Source organism: Geotrypetes seraphini, chromosome 4, assembly GCF_902459505.1.
Source record: "Geotrypetes seraphini chromosome 4, aGeoSer1.1, whole genome shotgun sequence".
In the NCBI taxonomy this organism is placed as follows: Eukaryota; Metazoa; Chordata; class Amphibia; order Gymnophiona; family Dermophiidae; genus Geotrypetes; species Geotrypetes seraphini.
The window spans coordinates 298,036,815-298,064,069 of NC_047087.1; the positions used below are offsets into that span (position 1 = coordinate 298,036,815).

Sequence of the window (27,255 nt, forward strand, 5' to 3'; positions counted from 1 at the left end):
AACAAAATAAGGGGAGGGAAAGGGATTCATAATTGAATAATAGTTGATAACATGATTAAAAATTTTCATATGATGTCTAATTAAAATAAGGATTATATAAGATATATTTTATGTACAATATGTTTTAGATATATCAAATGTATACTTAAGATAATTGTATGAATCTTTATGACACACTTGTTATATGAAGAAAAATCAATAAAAAATTTAAAACAGAGATTAATTTAAAATAAAGAAAAAAGGACAAAAAAATCAAAGCAGGTGAATGTACTTTACGCACTTGTTGTTCATAATTTACTTTTGCTCGTCTAGAACTGCAGAAACGATCCCAGACAGGCAGCTCTACAATATCTGGCATGTGTTCAGGGGAGTCTAGCTCATCCATAGCTTTTGTTAATTGGATAAGTGCTTCATTGGATGTTTTTTTTGATCGAGGGTATTCTCCAAAAGGGTTTGTACTGTCAGTCTGAGTTCTCATCCTCTGAACCCTAGAATTATCCACAATGAAAAATACATTAGAGGGGATATGATAGAGATTTACAAGATCATGAAGGGCATAGAGAAAGTAGAGAGGGACATGTTCTTCAAACTTTCGAAAAATACAAGAGCGAGAGGGCATTCGGAAAAGTTGAAAGGGGACAGATTCAAAACCAATGCTAGGAAGTTTTTCTTCACCCAACGGGTGGTGGACACCTGGAATGCGCTTCCAGAGGGTGTGATAGGACAGAGTACAGTATTAGGGTTCAAGAAGGGATTGGACAATTTTCTGAAGGAAAAGGGAATAGAGGGGGACAGATAGAGGACTACTACACAGGTCCTGGACCAGTTGGGCTGCCACGCGAGCAGACTGCTGGGCACGATGGACCTCTGTTCTGACCCAGCAGAGGCACTTCTTATGTTCTTATTACACTTGAAGAACAAGCTTTTATTCTGTAACAGTGGAGCATCTGTTTGTATTACATGCATGCAAATCGATCTGCACAGGCTGTATTATTGGCTAAATTATCATATCAAAAAGTTCCCTTTATAGAGCTCTGTTATGGACAAATGACAACAGTGGTTTCCTGCATTTAGAATTAAAAGAACCAAACTCATTATTCTCAAAACAAGATATCAACAGTATCATATATAAAACAAGAAGGACATGAGATCAACTAATACAGTAAAATTACTGTTGTATATGGAGAAATTAGGGCTTACTTGGCAATTTTCTTTCCTTGAATTCTTTCAGTCCAGTGCGGACATGTAAGTTTACACTCTCCTGCCAGCAGATGGAGACTAAACTACTGGTTGAATGACCACCCTATATAGAGTTCTGTGAAATCCAGAGCTAACCTGTATTTCTTTAATAGAGTGCCCTACATCCTGGTTGTGAAGCCCATTTAGGTGAACTCCCCAGTCCAAGTTAACATAAGAACATAAGCATTGCCTCTGCCGGGTCAGACCAGGGGTCCATCGTGCCCGGCAGTCCGCTCCCGCGGCAGCCCCCCAGGTCCATGACCTGTAAGTGTTCCCTACCTAACCTAAAACGTCCATACCCTGTTCGCTTAATGTCCTGTAAGGTAAACTTCTATCTGTACCCTGTTATCCCCTTCGCTTCCAGGAAGTCATCCAGTCCCTTTTTGAACCCTAGAACTGAACTCTGTCTTATCACCTCTCCGGGAAGCGCGTTCCAGGTGTCTACCACCCGTTGAGTGAAGAAGAACTTCCTTGCATTCGTTATGAATCTGTCTCCTTTCAGTTTTTTCTGAATGACCTCTTGTTTTTGTTGTCCCCACTAGTTGTCAATGTCTTCTGTGGAGGAAAAATTTGGAATGGTGGAAGTACCAAGACCATATGGACTGAATTGTCCCTACAAGAATGACTCCTAGAGACTGGGAATGACAGTAAAATTCCCCAAAGCCTGACACCACTGGGAAGCTAGAGCTCATTAACAAACATAGAAACATGATGTCAGATAAAAGACAAATAGCCCATCCAGTTTGCCAATCCACAGCATCCAGTATCTCCTCCTCTCCCATGCTATCTTGAATTCAGATACAGTCTTTGTCTCCATGCATCTACCACATTTTCTGTAAAAATGTATTTCCTTAGATTACTCCAAAGCCTATCACCTCTTAACTTCATCCTATACCCTCTCATTCTGGAGCTTCCTTTTAAATGAAAGAAACCCGTCTCATGCACACTTATGGCACATAGGTATTTAAATATCTCTATCATATCTCCTCTCTTTCACCTTTCCTCCAAAGTGTACATATTGAGATCTTTAAGTCTATCCTCATATGCCTTATGATGAAGACCACCGACCATTTTAGTAGCCTTTCTCTGGACTGATTCCACCCCTTTTATATCTTTTTGATGGTGTAGTCTAGAGAATCGTACACAATATTCTAAATGAAGTCTCACCAGAGTCTTATACAGGGGCCTAAATACCTCCTTTTTCCTAATGGTCATACCGCTCCCTATGCACTAGCATTATCCTAGTTTCTGCTGTCACCTTTTCAACCTGTTTGGTCACCTTAAGATCATCACATACTATCACACCCAAATCATGCTCCTCTTTCATGCACAAAAGTTCTTCACCCCCTAAACTGTACCCTTCCCGTTTTTCAGCCTTGCACTTCTTAGCATTAAATCTTAGCTGCCAAATTTCAAACCATTCTTCAAGCTTTGATAGGTCCTTCCTTTTGTTATTCACACCATTAGGGGTGTGTACTCTATCTGCAGGTCAGCAAAGAGACAAATCTTACTTGAGCCCTTCAGCAATATTACTTACAAAAATGTTAAAAAAAAATTATGCCCAAAAACCAAACCTTGAGGCACACCACCGATAACATCTCAGATGGCAATGTGCCATGGGTTTGATGTGCACTTTGGAGGTCATATGGCCTAACAACCTCAACATCTGCCAAGCTGTGATCTGCTGGCTCTGGCAGACCTCCAAGATAATCACAATCTTGGCCTTGGCCCTGACATTTGGAAGAAAGGCTCAGATTTAAAACCATGTCTAGCTGGGTTTTAATGAACTCCAACTGTTGAACAGGGAAGAAGTGGGATATTGGATAATGAAACTCAGTAGCTCCAACACCCAAATGGTTTTCTACATTGAATCCTGAGCCTCTTCTTTGGACATGCTCTTAATCAGCCAATCACCCAGGTAGGGACTATGGCGAGGCATCTGTTAAGATCTTGGGGAGCAGAAGCGAGGCCAAAGGGCAGGATGCAATACTTATAGGTGATTCCCTATTTGAAATCTGATATACTTCCAGTGACTGGGACATATCTGTATGTGGGTAGAAGCATCTTTTAAGTTCAGAAAGCCATAACAAATCATTTGCCTGAATCATGGATAGTAGGGTTCTCGGAGAAACCATCCTAAACTTTGCTCTTATAAGATATTTGTTCAGGGTCCTTAGGTTTAGGATGGGACAAAATCCGCCCCCCACCTTTTTTGGCATGAGGAAGTATTTGGAATAGAGTTCCTTCCCTTTTTCCCCTGGCTGTATAGCTTTAACTTCGTGGGCTTGTAGAAAGGAGGAGAATTCCTCTGCAAGCACAGCCTGGTGCTGAGAGCTGAATTTTGACTCTCTTAGTAGGCAATTTTGTGGAAGTTGCTGACAATTTAGGCTTAGCCCTCTACCTAGGACCGAAGAACTCACCAGCTGGAGGTTAGAAGGGGCTATCTTAATTGAAAAAATTCAGCCTTGCCCCCCTCCCCCCGACACATTGGTAGGCCATTTGGAATGGTCACTTATTTCAGCTATGCTTTATTGGAGCCAGCCAAATGCTCGTTTCTTGCTTTGACTGGGGAGCTGACTTGGTCTCTGGGTCCACTGCTAAGGGTGGGAGTGGGATTCCTACGTCTGCTAGGAAGGGATGGGCTGGAGGAGTATATCTATGCTTTCTTTGTCATCCACCCAAAAAGAATGAGAAATAGAGATTGCAGAAGGAGTGGGCCAAGAGAGGGACTTTATGGTATCAGTTCTTTTCTTGATTAGATCAGCAATCTCTTCCACTTTGTCCCCAAAAAGATTATCACCTTGGCAAGGGGCATCCACTAGTTTCTCCTGGAATGCCAGTTGGAAAGCATGCAGCCAGGCGAGTCTGCACATGCTTAATGTAGACACCCTGGACTCCACCTCAAGCGCATCATAGGCTGTTTGGGCCCAGTGCTTTCAACCCTCCTTCTGCTTGGCTACCAATGTACAGAGTTCTGTGGCCTTATCTGATGGCAGAGTCCATGAACTTTGATACACTGAGCACCAAGTTCCACACATACATACTCATATAGAACTGATAGGACTGCATAAAGGACACAAGCATAGAGCCCTTATAAATCTTCCTCCTAAAAGATTCTAAGTTTCTAACATCTCACTCAGGGGCACTGAGGCATGGGTTGTAGAACTCTTAGCTCTCTTAAGGATGGATTCAACCACCATAGAATGCTGAAGCAGTTGAGACTTCTTGAATTTGGGAGCCTTTAGGACCACCTTCTTTGTATATAGGGTCCACCTTCTTTGTATATAGGGTCCACCTTCTTAGGTACTGGCTGAACAGTGAGAGGTGTCACCCAATTCCTTATCTGTGCAGCACAACGTATACCATGCATGGACATTCAACATTTCTGCCCTGGGCTCATTCTCAACTCTATATCAAATGGAATGTCTTGCCATTTCCTGCAAAGAACTGATAAAGGAGAATTCCCCTGGTAGGGACTTTATCCTTTTCAGAGGTGGGGAAGGGTCTGATGATAGAACAAGGGAGTCCTCCTCTGAGATCTCCTCTGGTTCAATTTCAGATGCCTAGGAACATTCTGAGTCAGACTTAGCAAAGAACTCCTGAGTAGGCCAAGTCTGTTTCTACCTCAGTCTATTAGACTCATGTCTAGACTCTGGGAGAGAGTGCCAAAGGGTAGGCCCTGGTCCACGCACCAGGGGAGCATCTTTTCCCAATGAGCTGGAGAGAAGCACTGCCTCTTTTGAGGCTAATGCTGGCACCGGTCAAGACACTAGTATCAATGCATGAGAAACAGACAAGGCATGGGCCTCAAGGATCAGTTGGAGGTGGAGCCATGGTCGGTACTGATGCCATCAAAGTTTCGGCATCACACTGAGCTAAGGTTCACTCCAACTCCTGGGGACAAGCATTGGTAAAGGTCAGGCAAATGTCAGACTGAAGATAGCCTATGAAGGAGTCAGAACCGAATTAGAAGGAAGGTTCCAGAGTCGAGGAGTTTGGTGCATTAGAACTGACTCCACAAAGGGATAATGGTCCTCTCAGCACCCACACTTCTTGGATACTGATGGTGAATATGACCCAGAGCTCCTGGTACTGTGCTTTGAGCATGATCGATGTTGGTGCTCCTTTACCTTAATTCACAACATCAGGATGCCTTGGATGATGCTGAATTCTAAAGTGTCCTTGGTGTTGGGATCGATGCAGATCAGTCCGACAGGGCCCTAGCAGTGGACAATGTTAAGAAAGGGGAAGACTTCCTCAATACCAATACTCACCCAGGGGGAAATTCTGTATAGGACGTCAGTCTCAGCAGCCACCTAAGAAGAAGCTGAGACTCGCAGACTAGCATCCTATAGAGAATTGCATCTGCCTAACCACCTGAATTCTCTAACCGGCGCATATGTAACAGGCACTGGTTAGAGAATCGCGCATAAGGGATCCCTTGCCATCAGCTGATTGTGGCAAGGGAATCCCCCTGCCATGATCAGATGAACAGTTGTGACAGGGAACTTCTGCCCCCCCGCAAAGTCAGCCGGCAGGAGAGATGTCCACTCCCTCCTGCCCCCGAACCCCTCCCAAAGATGTGGGCAGAAGAGATGCCCACTCCCTCCTGCCTCCAAACCCCTGATCCCCTCCCGAAGTCAGCTGTCAGGAGGGATGCCTACTCCCTCCTGCTACCCCACCCCTCAGAGCTTCCCAAATCCCCCACCAACCAATGACACCCCTCCAGCACCCCTCAAACCTGTAGACCTTCCTGACACCCCTATATCTTTCTGGAAAAAAGTCTAGCCAGAGAGATGCTTACACCCTCCGGCCGGTAGGTCCGCCATTCAAAAATGGCGGGGCTTCCCCTTTTCGGTGCATTTTGTGATGCACCGGGAAGCGGTCAAAGACCCTGATTGGCTCAGATGCTTAAGGCCCTTCCCATAGGAGGATCCTTAGTCACCTGGGCCAATCAGGAGTCATAGGCCTCTTTTCCGGTGCACCCTGGGATGCAGTGGGAGTGGCCTAAGACTCAGATTGGCCAACACCAATTGTGCATATTAGTCATAGAAATGGTCTTGCCACATCTAGTACCCTTCTTAAAACCACTGGAAAGCTTGTTTTTGATTTGTTTGTTTTTTAACAAAAAAGAATCCCAGCCGGGTGCTCTGGCCTAAGAGAGTTATAGGAGCCAAGCCATAATGAAAGGAAACTATACAGGCCGAAAATACTAATAAAACTAAATAGGGAAGGCACAAAAATATCTCATACTGAGAAGACCTCACTGCTCTGCTCCCTGAAAAAAACAATGACTGCTGGTTCTGTGTGCTCACATCAGGTAGGAAGGCATTCATGCGCACTAAATTCAGCACTTTCAAAGGATGACATTACAAATGTGGTATGTAGTGTCCTGTTTGTTCTACTCAAACAAAAAGAAGGTGCAACATGTCTGCAGGTACTTTATACCAATTGCAATTTTCAAAAGGAAAGCATACAAGTACATTTCCTGTGAAATTTGGTTCAAAGTCTTCAGGTAAAAGCACTTTGCATCGAAAGTATTATCTTAAAAATTGTCCCCTCTATGTAGCATGAACTTTAACTAGCATGTAGCAGAAGGACTTTAAAGTAGTAAATAAAAAAGAACAGCACCTTGGTCTGCGTTTGTAGAGTTTATAAAGCATATCGACTTGAAGAGCAGGAATATCTGCAAATTCCTTTCTAAAGCCACGGTCCAGAAACTGAAAACAGATTGACAGTTAAAACTCTGAAACTGAAGTCATGCCAAGTCTAAATGTGAAACAATGAGAATAAACTTTTAAAGAGATGAACAGCATTCTTACTTTGTCTTCTGCTACTAAATTTTCATAGGATTCCCGAAACTCATCAACTTGAATTTTGAAATTCTGGGCTGTTTCTGAGGTCTCACTCTGTAACAAATTAACCACATTTTTAAGAGTCAACGCAATAGTTTGTAACCCAATTCTTGGACAACCTCAGCCACCCAACTGCGCAGAGAATCATATAGTATCTTTAGGAAAGAACTAAAAACCACCTTGTTTAAGAAATTTATAACCTAACCAGACTTCTCCCCTAAAATTGGAGCCTCCTCCCATCCCAAGGAGTCCGTCTACCCTCTTCTGCCAAAATTTCTATCTTTAATTGTTACCAGTTTTTCCCACTGGTGCCCGTCCTTCGCTCAAATGTACCAAGTTAACAACTTACTTCTCATCAACATCTTATGTTATCTTTTTCACCTTCGCAGTCTTGCATCTTTGTAACTCAAAGCGCAATCTCCTTTCTCTTCTCCTACTTATGCTCTGAATATCGTTGACTGTATAATGCTACTCATTGTGAAACCGTGTAATACACAGACCCTGTAACTCTCCTGTTACTATCACTAGATGTTCAATGTTATACTCTGTAATTCGCTGTCTGTACAGTTTCTCTTCATTGTAAACCGCCTAGAAGTCGCAAGATTGTGGCGGTATATAAGAATAAAGTTATTATTATTATTATTATGTATGGAAATCTATTTCATGCATAATCATGGTAGAGGCCAACCAAATTTTGGTTTCGGGCCTGAAATTCCAATTCAGCCGTGTTTCGGTTTTAACTGAAACTGCACTTGCATTTTCAGCTGTAACTGAGTACTCCCCCCCCCCCCTAGCAGACCATAACTGTCACCCTCTCTCTGCCCTCCCTGCAAAGCAAACCACCAATGCTCTCCCACCACACAGGTGCCCTGGTGATCTAGTGGCCTAGCCAGGGCAGAATCGATCCTCAGTAGCTCCTGCTCCTGCCATCTCCGCTGTCAAAATACAGTAGCTGCTAAGACCTTCAGTGGCAGTCTCGCAAGACATGCCATTGAAGGTCAAGGCAGCAAGTTTGAGATTAGAGTTGGTATAAGTCTAGTGGCCTAACTGGAGCAGGAGTAATCCCTATTTGCTCCTACCTATATCAACTTCAGAGCACCATTTACAGAATATTAACTTATCACGATCTCATGTCTAACTGTGGGTGCAACCATTACACTGTTGCCTAAAACCTGATGTAAACGCTGGTGCACAACTAATGGCAGTTGGGCAAAAAAAACTCCTATTCTTTAACATCACACTTAATTTATGAGAATCCCACCGACCAACCTATGCCCCTCCCATGGCCATGCCCTCTTGATTTGCATTTAAGTGTAGGGCATAGGGCAGATCTGTGTGCAAATTTAAATGAGTGCTATTTAACACTAATGACTGATTGTTAATGGCTCATTAACTAATTAGTTTGCTCTGGGATTGGTGCCCAAATTTGGGCGACTTATATAGAATCCAGGGAAAAGATTCCAAGAGAGTCTCAAGGTACCAGTTGTACTTGGCTAACTGAAGTTTAAAACATAATGAAATGCAATGAATAATGTTTCCCAGCCATGAGCAGGACCTGTCCCCTCTTTCCTCCATGTATGCTATTAATGTTGATATCTAAGAAAAAGGTTTACCAGCAGAAAAAAGGATTCCTCTGAAACAGTTTATTTATTTGAATTTATAAATACAGCACTAACTTGGAAAATGAAAACAGCTGAAATGTATCATAATAGGATAAATGTCCATCAATAGGACATGTGGAACAGCATTTTATAAAACTGACCATGGCTACAGTATATGTGCAGAAAAGTAAATGCTCAGAAATCATTAGTTGCATACAGTGGCATAGTAAGGGGGGGCAGGGGGGTGGCCCGCCCCAGGCGCCCTCTTGGTGGGGGTGCCAGCACTCAGCTACTGCTGCTGCGAGTAGCAGGCTGGGATTGCTGCTCGCGCTGCGAACGTTAAAAAGGGGCACGTGGGGAAGGAGCGGATGGGGTGGAGAAGAGGGTGGGGGAGGGGCACCACTGCCCCAGGTGCATCTCCAGGTGTTAAGAGATTTTGGGGTTTTGTTGACAAACAGGTTTTCAGTTCATGAACGGCAGCTGCTACTTCCTGTATCAGCTACATTTAGGCCCTGTTTTACTAAGGTGTGCTAACCGATTAGAGCGTGCTAAACGCTAGCGCGTGCATGTTAGTCTATGGATGCGTTAGCATTTAGCGTGCGCTAATCGGTTAGTAAAACAGGGGATTAGAGTATTAAGCAAATGTCCTTGTAAATCTTTCGGAACTTTCTAGAAATGAGATAGTTGGTCTGGCTCATTCCAGTGCGACGGATTTAACGGATCCACGAGCCCTATTCTGAATTCACATGGCCTCCACTATGGGCTTTATGGTGAAGCAGGGGTGTCCAACCTGCAGCCCCGTGAAATATTTTGTGCGGCCCCGGTCGAGGGCGATGCAGTGTTTTCCTCTGCTGCCCCTGGGTGTTTACTGTCTTGCCGGCTACCCCACTAGTTGCATATTTATAAAGTGGGTGATAACATTTACACACTTGTAAATAATTAGAATAACGGCATATTTGTCCTTCTGTCTGTACATAGGCACATAAATGGCCAAATTCAGCCTAAGTACTAATCTGTAAACAAATGAATATCTTGAGCAGGCAAAGAGAAAGACAAACAAACTTCACAAGGCACAACTTGTGTCAGTCTTTATTAAAAACCATACATAAAACCTGATGTGTTTTGCTAAAAACCTGCATCAGAGGTATATTAAAGACAAGAATTGCCACTGCTGGGTCATGCGGCAACCCTTAGGTCAAAGACATAATTGTTCTAGTAATTGTCAACTGACCTTGCCACCAGGGTCACTATGTTTCATACAACCTTTACAGCAGGAATACAGTAGTTCGCTTGGAATAGTCTTTGCATGATCAGTAAAAGAACTGCAACGCTGAGTCTGATGCAAGTTTTTACAGAAACATAGCCACGTTATGGTCAATGAAGACTGTGGCACAAATTATGCCTTGTGAAGTGTGCTTGTCTTTGCTTATTTTAGAAAGTCAATTATGTACCTACTCACTTTATAAAAAAAAATAGCAGGGTAGATGCCAGCACTTAGACCAGCCTGAGGGCTGGTGTAAATATTAGCACATTCTCTTTGCAAATGTGTGTGTAAATTAAGGCATTCTATAATCCATGTGCACAAGTGTAGACTCTCTCTGCCCAAATTCCACCCTATGCCTACCCACCCCACACATATACCCCATTAAATTTATGTATATGCTTTCATGCCAGTTGGAATTTTATAAGAAATCCCCTAATTTATATAAGTGACCAAAATGCTGGCATGTACGTATGCACTCACACTAAAGATGGCACTATTTAAATCTGTTTCATCATTATGATTTCCAACCATAAATGAAACAGATTTAAATAGTGCCATCTTTAGTGTGAGTGCACAGTGTTGAAATTTATGATGGCTAAAGACCACAGAGAATTTGAAGGTTATTCGCAAGAGCACTTCAGGAAGATTTTAATGAGACCGGCTCTTCTGGATGAGATTGAATCTACCCCAGTACAGTCCTCATGGAGTGAGCTAGAAAACACTTTAAAGAGAGCGATTAGAGTGGAATTACACAGCAGCACCTTGGTTCAATATTTTAAAAAATCCATGATCCCCCGAGGGTTCCGTATCTTGAAGGAACCTAAGATGGTTACTACAAACAAATCTTTTCAAGATAAATGGACTGCAATACTTAACCATTGTTCAAGAGATTTGATGATTTTATTAGTGGAAACAACGTTGGCAACTGAAAAAGAACTATGCACGAAAGTTAGAATGGTGGAATTGACGCTTAAAGAACATATGGAACAGGATGATTATAAAAAACAATGGGAGGAACTACAGAAAACCCTGACACAGTTCCGGGAGGACATTAAACAAACTAAAATTAGGAAGTTGAGGAGAGATGAGAGAGATTATCAGACCGATAAGGTTTATTCTTGGAATAAAAGACTTACATCGGGAGGATCAAGGAAAAAAGTAGCATTTGATAGCTCATCTGCCGACACAGATGGATATAGCAATGAGTCCAGCGATACCTCGTCCACTAAACCATCGGAGAACGGGGAAGATACATCCAGGAATACGTGAACGAGGGGGAGAGGTCGCCAACCACAGAGGGGCAGAGGTCAAACAGGGGTCCAAGGGAATATCAGGACCCGATCGAAACAGACTTATCAGTGATTAACTTCTCTTCTTATATCCCGACAGATGACCAGCTAGCCCTACTTGAATTGGGTTTGGGTTTTGTGATATTTTCACCCACTGATTTCTTTAGATTAAAGATTGCTTTTTATAAATTCATCAGGAAGTTGCAACTAAAAGTTTTCTTTTACCAGCCAATGGTTGAGTCAGAAGAGGAACATGAGGAAGAGAAACTTGACGATCTCCAGGACGAGATCAAAGACATGGAAGAAGATGGGGGGTCCATTTGCAAAGCTCCATCTAGATGGTATCTCCCTGGACCAATGAATCTGGTTATTCAAACCTTTAGGGATTTGGTGTTGAGAGAAGTACAAATGATTGAAGAGGGTGAGACCTCCAAAGACTATAAAGCCAATATCACACGGTCACAATATCAAGGCATGTTGGACCTAGCAAATAATAAGGACATTATGATAACTAAAGCAGACAAGGGGGTGCGACAATTATTATAGACATGAAAGATTATGATCAAGAGGCAAGAAGACAGTTACAGGATAGAGTGGCCTATGAACCATTGGGGAGCAACCCCATAGAAAGGTTGCAACAGAACATCACACAATGGGTAGATGACCACTATAAACAGGGGATGATCACAAAAAAGAACATGTGTTTCTTATTGAGAGATATCCAAGAACCCCCATTATTCGGTTTGTTCCAAAGGTACTTAAACCCTCTATAATCCATCTGGGAGGCCCATCATCAATACTAGACAATCTATACTGGAACCCCTATCTAAATTCATTGATGTTTTTCTAAACAAAGAAGCTGCTAAGGTTAAATCTTACTTGAAAGACACTTTGCATTTTTTGCATACATTACAATCAGTGGTGATTCTAGCCCAAGAACCATGGATGGTGACAGTAGATGTCACATCCCTATACACTCAAATACCACAGGACTGGGTTCTTGAGGTCATCCTCTCCACCCTTGACAATAGAACTATTCCCCAACGTATATCTACTGAGTTTCTCATGAAGTTGGCCGAATTGGTCATTTGCGAAAATTATTTTCAATATCAAGGGGACTTTTATAAACAAGTCCAGGGGGTGGCCATGGGGGCCACTTTGGCGCCTTCAGTGGCTACCCTCTTTATGGCTAAATATGAGGAACAGCATGTATACATTACAGAATACTTTAAAAAGGTATTATTATGGACCAGATTTTTGGATGGCGTATTCTTTTTGTGGCAAGGCACCCATCACGAGGTGTTGGAATTTGTTGAATATCTAAATGATAGAGATAGACAAGTCCAGTTTACTATGACCTCCAGCCGTTAATGTATTGAATTTTTGGATCTGTCCATATACTTGGGTGAGGGAGGTTTTTCTACCACACTTTATAGAAAACCAGTCACGAGGAATACCTTTTTACATTTTGACAATTTTCACCCCTATAAATTGAAGTTCAACCTGCCAGTCAGTCAGTTTTTAAGAATACGAATACAAAATCCAAACCAGGTCACTGGAGAAGCCAGTGACCCTAAGAAGTCCATTAGATTGCCTTTTTTGAGAGCATGCTTTGCACAGCGTGAACTCTTATTACATGAAAGAGAAGGGGAGGAGGAGAATGCTCAGGATAGTCTAGTATGTGTTATCCCATATTCTCCAACAGCAGGACAATTTATTCAGATCATGAGGAAGTACTGGCAAAATCTTTTCCAGAGAAAGGAAAATGGTAAAACCAGAGGACATAATTTGAGGTTGAAGGGTGGTAGATACAAAGGCAATGTTAGGAAATTCTACTTTACAGAGAGAGTGGTGGATGCCTGGAATGTGCTCCCGAGAGAGGTGGTGGAGAGTAAAACTGACTGAGTTCATAAGAACATAAGAACATAAGAAGCGCCATCTCCGGATCAGACCTTCGGTCCATCAAGTCCGGCGATCCGCACACGCGGAGGCCCTGCCAGGTATACACCTGGTTTATTTTATAGCCAACCATACTTTATATGCCTCTCTCAAGGAGATATGCATCTAGTTTGCTTTTGAAGCCTAGTTCAAAGAAGCGTGGGATGAACACAGAGGATCTAGAATCAGAAAATAATATTAAATATTGAACTAAAGCCAATGTTGGGCAGACTTGCACGGTCTGTGTCTGTGAATGGCCGTTTGGTGGGGGATGGGCTGGGGAGGGCTTCAGTGGCTGGGAGGGTGTAGATAGGCTGGAGTAGGTTTTAACGGAGATTTCGGCAGTTGGAACCCAAGCACAGTACTAGGTAGAGCTTTGGATTCTTGCCCAGAAATAGCTAAGAAAAAAATTTAAAAATTTAAATTGAATCAGGTTGGGCAGACTGGATGGACCATTCGGGTCTTTATCTGCTGTCATCTACTATGTTACTATGTCCTGGATCTATACCCCTCTCTGAAACAATTTCCGATGGTAACTTACACCAGGAGTAAGACAATAGGTCAAAGGCTACATCTCAATAAGAGTAGTAATAGGGGGGAAGATACTTACCTATACACCGGCTGTGGCCGATGTCAATGGTGCAATAAAACTCTAGAGGGTAGCACTTGGGTAGTTCCCAATAAGGGATATACCATCAAGGCAAAAAGTAACACCAACTGCAATACTATAGGAGTAATATATGCAATTGTTTGCCCCTGTTTTTTGATATATGTAGGATGCACTAGTAGGACAGTGAAAACCAGATTGAACGAGCATAAATCTCGTATAGTTACCCAGAATGAGCAAGCACCATTGGTACACCATTGGACACATAAGGAGCACACAGTTGACGATATGAAATGGCATGTGATTGAATCATTGGGGGGGGGGATGGAAGGTAATATGGAACAAGTTTTAAACTTTAAAGAGCAGGGTTGGATTCACCGATTGGGTAGGGTGGCTCCAAACGGCCTAAATTCTGAGGTCGAATGGGTCACATTGATCTAGTTCCTCTATGGGGGAGGGGCATTAGTCACTGGAGGAAGTACTATAAAAGGATCTCTTAAGTGAGCTGCCTCCATCTTGCAAAAAACTTTGAGTAAGATGGTGGACACAGTGGCTCTGGTAAGCACTGACGGGGGTTAGTGTGATATGGAGGAAGGTATTAGGAGTTTGGGTTGAGTTTGTTTAGTATGATATAAAGCATTGAAAACTCTTTTTAATATTTTACAGGGGGATCCTTGATAAAGCAAACTGTTGCGAAACATGTCGGATCATGTAACCCAGTAGCATGATAAGCTAAGTATATAACTTATTTGAACATTTTTAAATAGAATAATCTCAAGGAAACTTCTAAAAAGAGCACGGTGGATAAAAAAGTTAAAAAGTTTAAAAAAATTTACTTAAATAATTGCAAAAAAAGAATGTGAGCCAATGAGGAATGAAAACACCACCGATATTGAACACTACTAAGGGTGGAGGAGGTGTACCTGAGGCCACATTTTGTTACATTTGAAATATATGAGAGTATGTTTAACAATTTGTAATTCTACGGAGGGGAACGCTGGATATTTTGGAGGTTTGGTAAAGTATTGGAGAGGCATGTACGTATGTGCATTTTACCTATAACTAGGTACATACTCCCTATAACTAGGAACTAGGTGGTTCCTTATAAAGCTATCGCCAAACATTTAAATTTTCCCAGGAATGAAAAATGGGTGAGGCAGGGGTGGGATTTGCATTTAGGTGAGTATTTCTAAAATATACATATTCTGATTAGTAAATACATGCACACACTCACTCTTACATCAGAGTAGCTGTAACTTTTCTGCAAGCACTCAGGTAAGTTATTTTGTAAAGACACATAGGTACATATCTTGCTTTTTTGAAAAAGGCACAACACATATGCCTATCTGCATTTCCTTCCTCAGTGCCTCCTCTAGTATAATTTAAAAAGAATTTCCATGGATAAACTGTGCTTTCCCACAGATGTGAGCTTTTATACAACTGCTTACCCTGATATACAGCTAAAAATATGCCCGTTCAGCCCATATGGGTGCACTTTTACCTACAGCAAGCAGATTCGTTCCCATGGGTTGGGTTCCCTCTTGCATACATACTCTAGACATCATTAGTTTCCTTGACCTTACGGACTAAAAACTCTAGCCGAAGGTGCTCGTTGGGAACATGTCCCTTGGTCCAACCATTATTTAGGTACTTTCTGTCTCCCCATTTTCATGTCTCACCTTGGGGTTTAACCCCATGCCACAAAATCTATTACCTTCCGCAAAAAAATTAAGAGTGAACAGTTCTGGACCCAATTTCTCAACCAGTTTTCCTTTTGTCCTGAACCTGATGCTCCAGAAACCAACTGGCACAACTGGGTAAACCTCTCTGAGACTACCTACTGCTCTCTCGCTCCTCAATCTACTAAAATGGTCTCCTACTCCCGTAAGGCCCCTTGGTATCTTCCATACCACAGAGAACTGAAGCAGAAATGCCGAGTACTGGAGCGTAAATGGAAAAAATCTAAATCCCCCGCAGATAGACAGTCTTGGAGGGACAGTATTAAGTTCTATAAAAAAAGTAAGGAAGAATTTCTACGGTGATAAAATCACTAGATCCAATAACCAGAGCAGTACATTGTTCAACATCTGGCGCTCCTGGGACACCTTTTTACACTGAAAGTATAATTATAATAATGGGAGGGGAGGGTGATATATAGTTTATAGGTTTAATCAATATTTATGAATATAACACCTGTATGATATTTTTGATTACAATATTTGTGGAAAGGATGGGTGGGGGAGGGGGTTAATTTATATATTTAAGATGATAATAGAAAGATTTTCAAGTGATGTGTATGATTCAATTGATGTAATATTGTACACTTGATGTAAGATGAAAAAATGAATAAAGAATTGGGGAAAAAAAAACATCTGGCGCTCCTTAACCTCTAAAAATGACTCCTCTATTCTCCCCTCCTCTCCAGCAGCGGACGACCTAGCAAAATTCTTCAACGAAAAGGTTGCTACTATAAGAAGCTCTTTTCAATCAGTAGTCACTTACAATTCTCTGGTGCCCAGCAACACTAAACCTATCCCAGTAGACAGATCCTGAACAGTCTTTAATCATGTATCCGAAGCCCGGGTCTCTAAACTGTGCCACAAATTAAGATCCTGCAAATGTGCCCTTCTTACCTATACGAAAAAATTTCATCTCTCACCAGACTTATCAACTCTGCCTTACTATCAGGCCTATTTTCCGAAGAAATGGGACACATTACCCTGACTCCCTTACTGAAAAAAGCTGATCTAGACCTATCCTCCCCTTCTAGCTATCATCCTATAGCAAATATTTCTCTCCTGACCGAAATGCTTGAGGCTATTATATCCACTCAGCTCTCATCTTACTTAGAGAGATTCTCCATTGTATTATCTTGCCAATATGGCTTCAGACCTAATTTCAGCACCGAATCCCTACTGGCCTCATTAATCTCAAAGGTTCAACAACTTCAATGTTGTAATAAGTTTGCTATCCTACTACAATTTAATCTATCTGCGGCCTTTGATGTTGTCCACCACGAAGAAGGGGGATTAGAATCTTCTTCTGAAGAGATATCCTCATCGTCAAAAAGTAGAGGTTCTTCAGAATCTCCCCAGAGATCAGGATCACGAGTTGATAGAATCCGGTGCTGAGTACTGGATGTTGAGGAGTCAAGATTCTTAAGCTTCTGTAAAGCCTTACCCGACTTTACTGACACCGTCTCGGGAGATGTATGAGAAGACGATCGGTGTCGAGATGTTTGTGACATCGATTCCTTAACCAAAAATTTAGATATTCACTAACTGACACTGATTCCTTAACCAAAAATTGAGATCTTCACTAACTGAGCCTGCAAAGCCCTATTGGTGTTATTCTATTCTGCAGGACTCCGATGCTCCTAGAACCAAGTTTACTGTTACTGATTGGCAATTATTTAACAAATTGTACAATAAATATGTTAAATCTTATTGTAGACTGGACACCTGTCCGCCAAATGTCATGAGGAGTGCTCCAGTTACCTTCAAGGCCAAGTTGCTAACTTGGAATAATTTGCTATTATCCTTAGGAAAATTCCCAGTAGAACAGGTCATATGATCACACCAATCATAAAAAATGCTAAAGAACCCTCTGATATAGCATCCAATTTTAGACCTATCGCCAGTATCCCTATCGCCACCAAAATACTGGAAGGGTTAGTAAACGCTGAACTTACTATCTATCTTGTGACAAACCCAGCACCAGCACTAGTCCGGTCCCTGATAGGATCGGATGCAGAAGAGCAGACCAGATCGATTCTGGCACTCACCTTGAGGCTGACCTCCCTTGCCCCCATAACCAAAGAGATAGTGAACTGGAACAGAGGCAGGCAGATTGGCAACATCAGCCTCCTGTCTCTAGAGCAGCTAGAGAAGCCACGAGGAAGGTAGCTGCAGTAGAAAAACCTAGGCAGAGAAAAACTGCTGTAGAGCCAAAACCCATCCCCCGCTACAGGCTGAAGGGGATTGGCTCTGATCTGTTTAAAAGCAGGTTGAGTCAAGGAGGGGGAGGAGGAGCGAGTGACCAGGGCGAGTCACTCCCACAGCTCAAGGCAGGTGAAGAGCTGTGGAACAGAGCAGGGGAGGAAAACGTGCTGGATTATCCCATGCAGGATTTGGAGGAAATCCTGCCTACTTCAAACTACCAGGTTCTAGATCGTGTGGAAGGCATGGAGATAGAACTGGCTGGCCCTATGTTAGAAAGCCAGACGGAAGGTATGGAAGTTGCATGAAAGAATGCAGCAACTGAGAAACCATTAGTGGTTTGTGTTTCTTTCTTTCTTTTGCTGATGTTTGGTTTGTTTCTGCTGTGCAAACTATGCCTGCAGAAGTTAGGATATGTTTGAACTTTATAAGTATTTTGAGAGTAAGAATAATACTTGCTTCAAACTGAGGAATGGATTTAAAAGCAAGTTTATGAACCTGAAGCTCAAACTGACATAGTTAAGTTTGGTTTTTGGAACTTTAGAAATCCTGCTGTGACTCCCGTTCTTGAAGCTAATTAGATTATCTGTCTCAGCTGTGTGATTTTGCCTGCATGTGGGAGCTGAGAGAAAAGCTGAACTGTTACCAGAGTTTGCGGTGGCTATGTTTGCCTAAGGAGTTTTGATTTATTTTGAATTTGCAGTAAAGCTTTATTTTTGCAAATCTACTATTTTTGGTGAATGACCTGCAAAAGTGATGTTTGTTTTCTGTTGCATACTTTTGACCTGTGGGTCAGAATAAACAACTTATTCTTTCCTAAAGAACTTGTGTTGGCTGGTGATATGGTGAAACCTTGTTACTTACCTTGCATCTCTTAGGCCCAGGCAATTGCCTAGGGCCACCTGAAAAAGTCCTGAAGGTACCCCTGGTTGTAGGGGACACGCCAGAATCCCTGTGTTTGTCACCCGGCAGCCCTACACTACGGAGGGTTGGTGACAATCTGGAGAAATACAATATTCTTCATGACAACCAATCTGGTTTTCAGGCAGGCTACAGCATGGAAACAGACATAGCTTCACTGATTGATCACTTGCACTCACTTTTTTAGCTTAGGTTCAAGTGCTATGATTCTGCAACTTGACCTTGCATTTGATTTGGTGGATCATTCTATCCTTTTGTACTGTTTAGAATCCATCGGAATCTCAGGCAATGTCCTGAATTGGTTCCAAGGATTCCTGGGAAAAAGATCTTACAAGGTGTTAAAGGATGATAAATTTTCTTATGGCTGGGCCAACATGTGAGGAGTGCCTCAGGGCTCCCCTCTGTCCCCTACCCTGTTTAACATCTATCTTGTTTCATTGGGTAACCTTTTGCAGAGTTTAAAGCTTAAATTCTTCATTTATGCAGACGACATAACTATTGTTATCCCGTTTAGCTCCCTTACATCTGAGCTTATAAACTCTCTATCAATCATCTTCAATCAGGTGGAACTCTGGATGTCTGCTTATAGATTAAAATTAAATAAAGAAAAGACCAAATTTTTTTTAGCAGCCCCTAATGATAAAATCAAGGCTACTATGATACAGGTAAATGGGATGAATTATAATATTGAACAATCTCTAAAAATACTAGGAGTAACTTTAGATAAACATCTTACACTAGAAAAGCATTCTGACGTGGAGGGGGGCATAATCAAAAAAAGTCTAAGTCCCCTTTTGGCCTAAGGGCTGAAACGTTGAAAGTAGAAGCAGGGAAAATGTCCATTATCAAAAAAAAAACGTACATTGCTGATAAGATTTTCAAGTGATTTGTTAATTGTTGATATGTGTATTGTACACTTGTTGAAAGATGAAAAAATGAATAAAGAATTATAAAAAAAAAAAAAAGTCCAAAATAATGGCCTGCCTCTACATTCAGCTGTTTAAATGCCCAGACCACCACTACGTCTAAACTTACACCATATCATCAACCTAAAAAAAGCCTAAGCCCCAAACGTCCAAAACAAGGGCTTTTAGGCGAAGGAGCCAGTCCTTCGCCTAAAAGCTGGATTCTGTAACCGGTGTCTGTCAAAAACAACACTGGTTACAGAATCCACCCGTCTCTAGAACGATCCAGGCAGGAAGGAGCCCAAGCCCTCCTGCCCCGTCAAACTGCGACTCCCCCCCCCCCCCCCCCCCGACAACATCGGGGCAAGAGGGAGCCCAAGCCCTCCTGCCCCGCGGCACCCCTGAACCCCCGATTACGTTTGGGGCAGCAATTCTCTAATTTGCTGTTTCAGCGAGTGCACCGGTATCGCTGGCTTTTTGCTGATACCGTTGGTGCCGCTCTGCGCTCCAGAGATGAGGAGGCCGATGACGAGGCACTCACCTCATTTGGAGCCAAGAGTTTCTTAGGGCGCCTCGAGGTTGGCAGGACTTGGCTCACTGCAGCAGAGACCTGAGGGCCCGAAGGGGTGGGAGAAGGCTTCTTATCCGGCTTACCCACTGATATCGACATCAAAGAGGATTACAGTGACGTTGAAGCTTGCGGTGTCGACTTCCATACGGGTCCCGATGTCAGGGCTGGTGTCAACTCACTCGCCATTGCGGCACCAAAAAGAATACATTGTTGAATTTGACAGTTTTTTTAACATTTGCTTTTGAAGTGAAGAACAATGTGTGCAAGCTTCAGCCCTGTGCTCCGTCCCCAGACACTGAAGACACCAGCAATGCGGGTCTGTGATGGAAATAGGGCGAGCACAGTGACCGCACTTTTTAAACCCCGTTTGAGGTTGGGACATTGAGGGAAAAACCACCTCAGCTAAATCGAAGGACAAGGCTGTAGAAGCGGAATAGGCCCCAGAGGGCCAAACCCGCGCAAGAAAAAAAGTTAAAAAAAATTTTTTTAACCAAAAAAGAAACAATAAAGTAAAAAGAAATAAAAAAATGACTGAAATGTCAAAAAAGAAAACCGCGAGAGTGGGAAGGCAGCAAAAAAAAACTAAGAGCCCTTAATGAGCGACTTCTTAGCTCCGCGGAAACTAGAAAACTGAAGGACCGCGCGCCCTACGTCGGGTGGGAAGGCACTCACGCATGCACAGTTCGGGCTATCGCGAACTTTCTAAAGATTTAAAGTGGTGATGCACTTTTAAAGTTTTCCGTACCTGGGCTCCGACTGTGACATTACCCATTCGTGAGAACATGCTGCCTGCTTGTCCTGGGATAAAGATATGTTATGTCATTGAATACATCATTATTGTAATATAAACTAAATTAGTATGAGAAAAGCTCTCTCACAGAGTCTGAATTCTTACTTTCAGTTTTCGCTTCATTTCAAGGACATTATTGAGCTGTGCTTCCCTTGTGTTTAATTCTTCATCAATGAGTATTGAGTATGCAAGACTGTTAATCTTCATCTCCTCCTGTGAGAAAATCATAAATAGATTAGTTACATTGCTCTTTAGGTCCAACGTTCCTTCAAATTTTTGACTGGATATGTGTGCAAAAATTTTTCTTCTGTGCAATTTTTTATAAGCTGAGTTCAAATTTGTGGACTATCCCCTTCATTCTATAACTTGCCGCCTACCTTTACATTCTGAGTGCATGTATAAATTATAGAATACTAGTACTGGGAGATACAAGATGGCATCTACTTGAACCAACGTGTTCAGCAATTCTCCAAGCCTGTTTGACCTTTTGGATTGGTGGGGTTTTTTTGCCTTTGAAGCTGCCTTTTTAGTTTGTAATTATGGCTCGAAAACAAAAACACAGGGTTAGAAGCTATCTCTCTGAGTCTCCTGCCATGCTGGAGACTAAATAACAGTTGATTACAACTTTCATTGTTCCCATGGTGTCAGGGAAGCAGCGTTTTTTGAGCTGTTGAATGAGGAGGTCTTGGCTTAGCAGCTCCTTGGGACTTTGTTAAGCCCAATAGCCCGAAGCACTTCACCCCTGCTGGGTTCCAGATCAGAGTTGGCACAGGGCAAACAGCTGAGTGTCAATGAGCAGACCTGTCTGCTGCCACTTAGAATAAGAGTGGGTTAAGTTTTTATTCCTATGCTCAAGCGTCAAGATTGGAACTGTTGTAATTGTTGGGGAATTGACTAGTGGATACACTAATGAAGATTTTCAGGTTGGTGTTATTGCCAGATGTCCCACTATCTATTGGGGTACCCAGTGTGGTAAGAGCTACCCACCCCGACTAGCTAAACCCCTATTACTTTAGATGTGCTGTGGTCTGAATTGATTAGATTGGAGGCTTCTATTAAGGGCTCCTTTTACGAAGGTGCGCTATGGGTTTTACCACACGCACTGGATTAGCACGCGCTAGCCAAAAATCTACCGCCTGCTCAAAAAGAGGCGGTAGCGGCTAGCCCACGTGGCATTTTAGCTTGCGCTATTTCGCGCGTTAAGGCCCTAGCGCGCCTTTGTAAAAGGAGCTCTAAGCGTTCTGATGAAATTGGAACATTTTTCTACAAAATCCAACACAAATGTAAGCCAGCAAGAAGAAACGGTTGCCTCATTATCACAAAGGCTGCAAAGTTTGGAACCAGCAACAAAATCTAGCTGGGTCAATGGTACAAGATCGATCAATACCCATCGTAAAATGGAATAAATGGAAAATAGATTGTGACTATTTAATCTGAGATTTGTTAATTTTCCTAGCGTGCCCTATGAGATTTCTAGAGATACTTTGAAAAAGTATTTTTTTTTTGTTTGTTTGTTTTTTGATACTTGATATTCATTTTTGTTTTTAAATTCTTTATTCATTTTTGCATGTTACAACAAGTGTAGCAGTTAAACTCATATGAACCTAAAGATACACACTTGATTAACTCTCATATATGCTTTAAGTATAACATTTCATAACAAATTAATATTCTGTAATATTTATGTAAGAAATCTAATATTTAAATTATTTTGGAAAGATCTTGAAAATTACTCAAGAAGCTTTCCCAAGGAAGTGGGAAGCAGCCAGTGGAAGCCAAAGTACATTTTTACTTATCAGAAGGGAAGGGTGTCTTAGGATCTTTTGATTATATGATTCTCTTCTCTATTTCCTTGTTTAGTGGATATTACTGAATTTCATTTTCCTTTGTATTCCCTATCCAATTTATATGTTCTGAATGATTTAATGTTAAACAATGGAGAAAAATAAAAGCAAAAAAAATATTAGTACTTCTGCATGTGGCTGTTACAGTTATTAGCTCAGCACTCAGCAGTATTTTATAACTTTATCACACTGCTCACTTAGCATCTGGGTGGGACATGGACATGGCAAACATTTAGGTGTGTATCTTATACAATACTGTTACTTGCTAAAGTGCTGCATTTAAGTGTGTGTATTTACACCTGTTACTGGTGTGGCATGAGGATGCCTAAATGTAGGAAGCATAGATGCCGACTTACGCTACTATTCAATAATGGAATCTAGGTGTCCAGATGCCATTATAGAATTGCTAATAACATATTTGCATGGATAATTTAACCAAAATTGTACTCCAATCTGCAAAACACCAGGTCTCATCAAAAGACGCGGTTTCCTTCTCTTTTGTGTAATTTTTTGCCACATCTGGGAAGACATTTAGGCCCAGATTCTGTAAATGGTGCTTAAATCAGCCAGTGCCTAGAAAAATGGTGTCATTTACAGAATCACGCTTAGTGGCACCTAATCTAATCTAATCTAATCCTTAGGTTTGTATACCGCATCATCTCCATGTTCGTAGAGCTCGACGCGGTTTACAATAGGAGAAATAGGAAGGAACTACAACAGAGGGTTAGAGGTAGAAGTGTGAAGAAAATTTAGAGGACTTGGGATGCCAAGATATAAGAGTTTCCTTGATTCCTAAGTTGGAGGGAGACTTACATTTTTTGAGAAAAGCCAGGTTTTCAGATGTTTGCGGAAAACTTGGAGAGAGCTCAAGTTCCAAAGAGGGGAGTTAAGGTTGTTCCAGAGCTCAGTGATTTTGAAGTGGAGGGAGGTCCCTAGCTTTCCTGTGTGGGGAAATGCCTTTTAGCGAGGGGAAGGATAGTTTTAATTTGTGGGAGGATCTGGTGGTATTAGGGTTTGAGGAATTCCAAGAAAGAGGGATAAAGGGAGGGAGGATACCATGTAGGATTTTGAAAGCTAAACAGGAGCATTTATAGTGGACCCTGGTGATTATTGGAAGCCAGTGGAGCTTGGCCAGGAGCTATGTAAAAACTTAGGTGCCGGAAATGTAGGCCTACATTTTAGGCACCTACATTTTTGGAGAATCGCGCTTAGCATCAACTAAGTCATGCTCTGCCCATAAAAACGCCTGAAGGGACACGTATCAGAACTTTAGTAAGTGTCCTTAGGCATATGTTGTTTAAAGATGCAAAGGTAGGCCCTGTTTATCTTTCCCTTCTTTGAAGATGGTACAAGGACAGGTAATGTTTAAACAGAGATAATGTGAAGTGAATTCAATTGTTTTGTTAAGCCGTATTTACAGACAGCTTTAGTTAAGAAGCTCTGCTGGTCAAGGCTTTTTCTTACCTTTTGGACTTCAATCTCTAGCTAGGAAAAATGCTGATGTGTTTAAAGTTTCATGTGACTTTCCATATATGGTTTGTATTTACGTCACATGCCATCACATGCTGACAAACCTGATTCGTATAAATATGTGAAACTCATAATAAAAGACGGACATGTTTTGGAAGACGATTTCTGGTCTTTAAGATGTGTCCCCAGGTACCTGACTTACATATGACAGAGACAGAGAAAGTATGGGGCAGGAATTGGGACCTGAATCCTTTTCAGTTGGGGGCTTGTCCGCGATGGGCAGATGATATCACCGGTATTTTGTGAGTATTTCTGAATTTTTTCTGTTCTTTAATACTCACTGGGTAGTGGTGACCTGTACCCACCCTTTATTTTAAGTTCAAGCTTTGGGTTCTATTATGGAGTTTTTTTGGGAAAAATCTCGGGGTACTTTCGGTAAGCACCCCTCATATATATAAGCAGCTGCCATTCTTTCGGGAAGAATGAAATTATTTATAGAACCCCCCTGCCCACTCTGTCATTTGTAAGGTTAAAACTTTTATAGAGTATAAGATTTTATTGTCTCTTATTACTGTACCTCGCTTATAAGGTAAGATAAGCGAATATTTTTGCATTGTTATATTGGGTTTTGTAATGAGTCATAAAGGCACTTACTCCTAGACAAATGAGACTTGTACGGCTGTGTGTGTGTATGACATTTTTCCTTCAGCTCCCATCTTTCTGTGTCACCAATGTTTACTACTGAGGTAGGACATGCTGTTATGTGGAATGAATTGAAAGCGCTGTTTGAATCAGTCTAAGATCTTTCCCTTGTAGTTTGTACACAAGCACTATTTCTTAAATTCCGTTTTAGAGGTTTTCTTTCTTGTGCAGAGCAAAGCTAATCTGTTCTTTGCTTTCATTATCAGGGTCTGTGCATGAATGTTTTTGTCCCTTCCCCCAGACTTCTCTGTTTGGGCTTCCACTGACCCCCTATAGTGCTTCTTTGAAGTTACTCATTCTTGGTTTTATAAAGCAGTAAGGTGAGATTCCACTGCTTGTCTCTTGACTTTTCTCCGGCATTATCAAAACCACCATCTCTTCTTATAATACGCCCATCTTGTTGCCAAAGCTGATGGCATTCCCTGTTTCGTCCTAGATTTTCGGGCTGTTAATGTTTTGGTAATTCTCATTGCACTTATGTTTCTTCCACCATTCCACCGGCAGCCAATGATTTTTTCTGTCATTGTCCTAAAGAATGTTTTATTTTAGTCCCTTTGGTGAGGCTTTTCAGCTCTTTTTTTTGCCTTCACCTTTAAGCAACAGTATACCTAGTGTGGAATGTCCTTCGGGCTATTCTACAAGTCATGCACTGCCCCTCATGGTCCTATTCTCATTTTGTACAATTTTTTGTGTTCCATAATTCTAGAGACCTGTCAGGCTGATAGTTTGTACCTTTTATAATGGTTGTCTGTGTGTGGTCACAAGGTGTCATGAAATAAACTGCACTGGTGTACATCTGAAGTGAAATACCTGGGTTTTGTCCTGTCTCATGGTCAGAGGAAAATCTGCACTTTCTGCACTGCTGCTATTCTGGGTCTGCCCCGCCCAGCTACCAAGAAAGACATGCTTACTTTTCTTGCTATGTTTGGTCACTGCCGCCAATGGATCTCTGCTTGTTCCTTCTATGACCAGATTTTGAGACAGACCCTGGTTTCTGAAATGACTGCTCTTATCAGATGGACTTATGAAATGTTGGACATTTAAAATGTGCTTTGGTTTCTAGCTCAAGTTTGGGTTTTCCTGCTTATGCCCACATGTTTTATCTGTTTGGGACTATTGTAACACCATGAAGGGAGAACATGGCGGTAAATTACGCTCTGTTGCCTTTTTTTATAGTCACTCCTGTTCAAGAAAGCCCTGGCTGCTTGTGCTATTGTGGTAGAGATGGTTACTTCTTTGACCCTTGGTCACCTCATTACCCTTCACACTTTTCACGATGTCCAAGCCCTTCTTTTAAATAGGCTTCTGGGTCTCAAGGGTGAACAGGATTCTCTTCCTCTCTTTTTTCACAGCTTCAGTCCTTTGTTACCACCCCCTCCTCTGAATTTGATGCCTGGCGTTTGGCAGGTGCCCAAAGCCGCCCTTTTAGACGGACTTTGGTGCAAAGAGGGGGAACCCTGGATACCAGCTGCTAGCTCTCCCTTATTCATTGCCCAATATCATGGTATTGGTTATCGTAGTGCTCGCTCGACATTTTAACTTCTTGCTAGTGATATTTTCATTCTTGACCTTTTGCTCCTTGATACATATATATATAGTTCGATAATTACAGCTGGCATGGTTGTGAATTGAAAATAAATTGGAAAATACAATTCCTTTCTATTGTTTTAGCTGAAATTAGGATGTTGCTAATTTAAAATGGTTTTGTCTGGATTTATACATAGCCATCCCAGATCCGTTTTGGCACAGATATTTCTAATGTTTTCCACGGGTCCTCTTTATCACTGCAGAGATAGAGACGCTCCAAAGAGACATTAGCTTTATGCCTTTTTCCAAATATGAGATGGTTATGATATACATTATTTGTTGTTTTGGTTTTTTTATATCAATGTGTTTATTTGCAGAGTTAAATTCAGCCCTGCACACTTGACAGATGAAGAAATAGCTCCACGCTTAAAACTTTATGTTTTGTCTGTGTCATGTCTACTTGTTTTAGTTTAGTGGGTACCCCAGGATACATAATATTGGCCATTTCTAGAGCTCTTTTTCCACTTCTTACTAGCCTAACTGCGCAATGTTCTTTTACTTATAGCTTTTATATTCTGAATATAGTTTAGTTAGGGGTTATAAGAAAAAGTTTTACTTTATACAGCATTTATTTCGTGGTGTTCCCTACATATGATCCATTCAGTATACATTTCTGAATACATTCAGTACATCAGTGTGGTCTCTCTGAGGTGCATAGTAGTTATATGCAGCACACAAACACATATCCTTTTGGATTGTTCAATTAAGAACCTTAAGTAACTGAGTATTGTCTC

General features: G+C 41.7%; 1 protein-coding gene across 3 annotated transcripts in view; it reads right to left on the reverse strand.

Annotated features, from left to right (window-relative positions):
* Positions 1 to 27,255, reverse strand: part of CFAP43 (cilia and flagella associated protein 43) — a 387,888-nt gene that overhangs the window by 53,456 nt on the left and 307,177 nt on the right. For all 3 annotated transcript variants that reach the window (XM_033942773.1, XM_033942772.1, XM_033942771.1), the window contains exons 29-32: positions 21,024 to 21,131; positions 7,062 to 7,148; positions 6,871 to 6,959; positions 281 to 488 (exon numbers count right to left, since the gene is read on the reverse strand). In XM_033942773.1, coding sequence (XP_033798664.1) covers positions 281 to 488; positions 6,871 to 6,959; positions 7,062 to 7,148; positions 21,024 to 21,131 — 492 coding nt within the window. The remainder of the gene's footprint in view (positions 1 to 280; positions 489 to 6,870; positions 6,960 to 7,061; positions 7,149 to 21,023; positions 21,132 to 27,255) is intronic.